This window comes from Crocodylus porosus, unplaced genomic scaffold, assembly GCF_001723895.1.
Source record: "Crocodylus porosus isolate Cpor-Errol unplaced genomic scaffold, CroPor_comp1, whole genome shotgun sequence".
Taxonomy (NCBI): domain Eukaryota; kingdom Metazoa; phylum Chordata; order Crocodylia; family Crocodylidae; genus Crocodylus; species Crocodylus porosus.
Window position 1 is genome coordinate 104,655,581 of NW_017728886.1, and position 5,466 is coordinate 104,661,046.

The 5,466-nt window shown below is 42.8% G+C and overlaps 1 protein-coding gene across 1 annotated transcript in view; it reads left to right on the plus strand.

Annotated features, from left to right (window-relative positions):
* ANKS6 (ankyrin repeat and sterile alpha motif domain containing 6) overlaps nucleotides 1-5,466 on the plus strand; it is a 72,716-nt gene that overhangs the window by 11,518 nt on the left and 55,732 nt on the right. The window contains exon 4 of the mRNA XM_019536821.1: nucleotides 1,238-1,282. Coding sequence (XP_019392366.1) covers nucleotides 1,238-1,282 — 45 coding nt within the window. The remainder of the gene's footprint in view (nucleotides 1-1,237; nucleotides 1,283-5,466) is intronic.

The following is a 5,466-nucleotide window of genomic DNA, read 5'->3' on the forward strand; positions in this document are numbered from 1 at the left end:
AGAGTAAATTGGATGCTTATCTTGCTGGGATCCTATGACCCCAGCTGACTTCCTGCCCTTTGGGCAGGGGGCTGGACTTGATGATTTCCCGAGGTCCCTTCCAGCCCTGATGTCTATGAAATCTATGAAATTACAATTTTCTTTAGGGCATATGGCTAGAAGCCAACATAACCTACTATTGCAGCTCCCAGTTTTCGAGGGTTTCTTATTTTTTTTCCTTTGGTTTCTCAGCATGTGTTGCTATGCTGTATTTTGGATAGAGGTTAACTATGGACAGAAACAAATCTGTATAAACATGGCAGCTTCTGACATCAGTAGCTTTCATTTCAAACATGTCATTTCAGCTGCCTTTTCCTTTCATAGGTTATGTAGCATCAGTAATACTTTGGAAGAGGGAACAAGATCTATATTTTCAGGCTTGGGTGTGCAATGTAGAGTACAGCATTATATCTTTTCCTTGTTTATGTATAGGAATTGTTGCCAATATATTACCAATATATTTCACAAACAGATAATAAGATGAGCTCTTTGCCTCAAAGAAAAATTGAAATAGTTTCTGTTGCAGAATCTTTTATTATTTATGAGAATGAGGATCTCAGTGCTGAAAAAAACCCAGTGTAATGATCAAATTGCCAACTATATTATTAGAAAAAATCTTTTTTTTAATGTGGACTGACCAAAGTGCTTTGGAAATCCATGAGAATTAAAAAGAAGCCAACCAGCTGCTTGCTGTGTCTTTTATTTCAAAGGATGATGCTTCTTATGTTAGCTGGAGCTCCTCATCTGTCCTGTGCAGCTGATAAAAGTGGCATCCTTTGAGATACAAGCCACAACAGATACTGGAGCATCTCTGTGGTCCCATGTACTTCAGAGGTCCTGGCTTGCTGTGGCTATATATACCCTGGCTAGTTCACAAACCTTATCTTTCAGTAGTGGGTGGGTGGGGTGGTGGTGTAGGGTTAAGGAACCAAACCCTGCCATGTGTCCAGGGTATACTGTACTGATGATCTTATGATGACTTGACCCCAGCCCTGTATTGAGAACCATTTAGGTTCCCCTAAGGTGTATATAAGGATTTCTGTGCTTTCTCCATTACCCATAAATTAGAAGTCCAAACTTTCATTTTAGAATAGATCATTTTTGTAGAATATGTTTTATAGTTTTTGCTACAGAAATTGCATTACACATTTTTACTTTCATGACTGAAATTTTAATGCAAATATTTCTATTTTCTCAGATAAAGAAAAGAAACAACCTGATGTTTTTCATGCTTTGAAAATGGGTAAGTTTAAATAAAAAAAGCAATTTTCTACCACATCTGTTTCTTGGAACTGTAGGGCATGCTTGTTTGCTATCCTGGGATATTGAGTGAGTGGTCTGCTTCCTATTCCATTCATTAGTTTCTAAGTGAGATCCTATTCCAGGGTGGACAAAATACGGCCTGTGGCAGGTCCCTTCAGTGCAGGGGGTAGCCTGGGCCATGGCATGTGTGGCCAGTCCCCCCCACCCCCAGGCAGCATGGCCAGGCACAGGTGGTGTGGTGGCCGGACTCGGCTTCCGGGCAGCCGCCACAGCACCGGCTCACTCTGCTGGGCTGCTGCTGCCACTGTCTCCACTGCTGGACCTGGCTCTGCTGCCCAGGCACCCCAGCCTATCCACCCTGCACCCATTACCAGATAGAGTGGGCAGGCAGGGCCTCCATGGAGACCAGCCCAGGACCCCCATGGGCAAGGTGTGCTTGGCCAGGCAGATGGGATGGGGCCGTGAGAGGGTGGGGAGTGGTGTCCAGGAGCAGGATGGATGGGCAGGACCGGGGTTGGGATCAGAGCATGGTGACAGCCTAGGACTGGGGGAGAGCTACAATCTGCTTCCTCCACGTCTCTGGAGCGGGCGCCAGTTCCACAGGCAGAAGTGTGCAGGGAGTGGATTGCAGTTCTGCCCTGGGCCGTGGTCCTGCGTTGCCACTGCTCCATGATCCTGGCCCCACCTGCCCATTCCACTCTCAGACACTGCCTCCCTGCCTGCCCACGGCCCCATCCCATCCACATGGTTGAGCGAGCCCTGCCTGTGGGGGTCCCAGGTAGGTCTCCTGTGGAGACCCACTTGTGTGCCTGCCTGCTCTGTCCAGCACCCCCAGCAGTGGGTGTGGGGTGGATGGGCCCAGGGCCAGATAAGATCTGTTGTCCCCCTCCCATCCACAACAGCACAAAATCCTTAAGTGGCCCTTCTGAAAAATAGTAAATGCAGAAGGTGCATAGTTTTTTCCTTGCTGCATTTTGTGAGTCTGAAGGCTAAAATGGCATAGTACAAAAGTAGGTGTGTTAATGTTTTGTTTTTCCTGAGATTTGAGCAGCATGGAATAGGATCACACTTAAATGCCTAATAAGTAGAATAAGATTCGTCTCCATATATATTGCATTCATATGCTACTTTGATCTTTTTGTACTGTTTTTAGCTTGGAAATAGAAACTTTTTTTGTATTTAGACAGTTTTCATGTAGTTTTCTTCCCTTTCTGGTATGAGAGAATGTTTGTGCCATAAGCCTTTTTAAAGCCTTCCTTCCAAAGTGTCCACTTTTAGAAAAGCCAATTATTTCAAATACATACTACCTTTATATATTTCTTTTTAGTAAGCACTAAGCATCAAAGCAAAAATGCTAATTGGTGTAAAAATGCAGTGGCTATCTGTCCAGGTGAGCATTGCAATCAGTGTTCTAAGTAATTTTACAGTCAGAGATCTGCTTGTCCCTGCTCTGATGAACAATCCTTATTTTAACTGAGTATCTATGCAGGCTGCCAATAAATCTTGTTGCATCAACATTTAAGTAGCTGTCCGGCTGGCTGGCAAGCTTCATTCTTGAGCTTCTGCTGCCACACTGACATAGGTCCCCTCTTGAAACCTGTTTTACCAGTCTTGCTCATCCTGCTACTTTTGGGAAGTCCTGTGGTCCCAGTTCTATCTGTTCTGGGCCTGCAGATATCTTTGGCTTCTACTTTGCTGCTACTGATTTCCCTGGTCAGGAAGCCTTGGTTTTCATCATTGTTTTCTACGAAAAATTCTTGGTTTTTTGATATCCTGTATCATTTAACTTCTTGAAAAAGCACTTTTAGAAAAAGGTAAGACCATATGTATACAAACTTGCAGAGAGACAGTAGAGCTGATGGGTAGATAATCAGTTTTTTATCTCTGATCTCAATATACTGCTGTTAAAAAGGATCTTATTTCCGGATACACAAATCCGCAGTTTAAGAACTGAAACTAAGTGTCATAGAGATGCTTAATGGGATCTTGTAGACTGAGCAATGAGTCCCATTGGGTAGAGTGATTTTCTTTAGTCTTTACTAATCTATAGAGGATCTTCTGAGAACCCCATAAGATTGAGCCCCTAATATTGTCCATGGCCTGTTGTGACCTATTTAGAAAACTTTTCTAAAAAGGTTACATGAATATATTGTCTCAAATAGTATATAATTAGAAGTTATAATCCGTATTCCCTGGTGATAGCTTAGAGCTTTAACACATCATAAATTAAAGCTATCTTTATATATGTTTATTTTTTAAATAATCCTATTTTTTTTAAATCACTGATTTATTTTTTTTATTTTTATTTTTTTTAATCCACCTGTCTCCCAGTAAATATGTCAGGAGCTGTTTTTTCAGAGTCCCCTGTGAGAGCATCTCTATTATCCTTTATGTTACTTTAGTGTTTCCCCCATTATGGTTCTCAATACATTGAAAGCAGAAAATTTTGCCACACCTATTTTGTCCTCTTTCTTAGAGCATTCTCAGATTGAAAAAGCAGTATGTCCTCCTTCACAGCCTCACATAATTTTCTCTGGGCTGCCAGAGATCATTGGGTAGCAGAGGATGATGGTAGGCATGCTGGTCTCCTTACTCATATTGACAATATTGAATTATCAGCTGACAACACTGGTGTATCTTCTGTATCTCTATCAAATGCCAGCAGTTACAGGGTTGGTTATCAAGACGGCTCAGACTCCGTATTTTTTAACTTGATCAGTATAGGAAAATACTTAAGTATTACGTCATATTCTGTTCTTTTTGATCCAAGATTGAGACCCTCAGTGAACAGAGGTCTTGCTGAGCCTGCAAAGGCAGTTAAAGGTTCCTGCTTTTACTCTGCTCATGTGTTAAGAAAACTGTTGGGTTATACTAGTAGCACAACAAAATCTTGAGTGTGGTGTCTTCTATCCATCCTCCAACACTCTGACTTTTTGTCCTCCTGTCTTGTGGTTGGAGGAGCCAATGCACAGATAAAGTCTTGTCCCCAACAGAATTCCATATACTCCCCATTAGTTCTGCTCGGTATCACCATTGGCTCTTGACTTTGTCCCTTGGACAGCTGATAACTTCTATAGATCTCTAGGGCTGTGGTGTATCACTCCCCAGTGCAGACAGTCAGCCTCAGGATTGACTTGTACCATTCATGGAAACAATTCATATCAGGAAGTAAGGCATAGAGGAGGCATCTGTTAGTGGCTGGGAAGATGAGCAGATGTCTTATCAAAAAAAACTAGTGAACACCGCAGGTCGACCACCGAAAGAAAACCAGAATGAATATGTTACAGGATTTCTGCCTCACCTTGATCAGTTAAAGATCAGCAGTTAAATGTTTCATCATTCATGTAGTGAATTGTCTGACTTGGTCTCCATCAGAATGTTAATGTAGATGGGCTTTTTCCACATGCTGTCTAGGTCAAACTGAAGTCACCCAGATGAGCTTGGGTTTGTCTGTTTTCCCAGAAACTTGTGGAATTAGGGGATAGGAAAAAATTAGAACAGATAGGAAAAAATTAGAACAGTACTTTGCTCCAGTCCAGTAGAAGGCTTTCAGTTGTGAGACAGATAAAACATTGGGAAGTTGGTGCTGCAGTCTGTCTTGCAGAAAACAAATTGGGAGGTGATGTAGCCACACTTTTCACTTCCAGTTTCAAGTGCATAGGTAGGCAAAGTTTTTTGAGTAGACGGTGATATCTTTTATTAGTTGGAAAAAAGTTCTTAGCAAGCTTTTGAGCACAGTCACTCTTTTTCAGGCACAGGGAGTCTCTGCTGTCTGAGATATCACATCTACTCAAAGAGCCTCACCTGCCTATGTCCTTAGACTAACACAGCTACAACTAAAAACCCAGTTTCAGGTGCAGTTTCATAGTGTCATAGTTTGTAGGGTCAGAAGGGACCTGAGCAGATCATCAAGTCCGACCCCCTGCCTTGGCAAGAAAAAGTACTGGGATCAAACGACCCCAGCAAGGTGTTCGTCTAGCCTTGTCTTAAAGACCCCTAGGGTAGGAGCCAGCACCATGTCGCTTGGAAGTTGGTTCCAGATCCTAGCCGCCCTGACAGTGAAGTAGTGCCTCCTGATGTCTAGTTTGAATCTACCCTCTGCCAGCTTGTGACTGTTATTTCTAGTCACTCCTGGTAGTGCTTGGGGGAACAGGGATTCCCCCA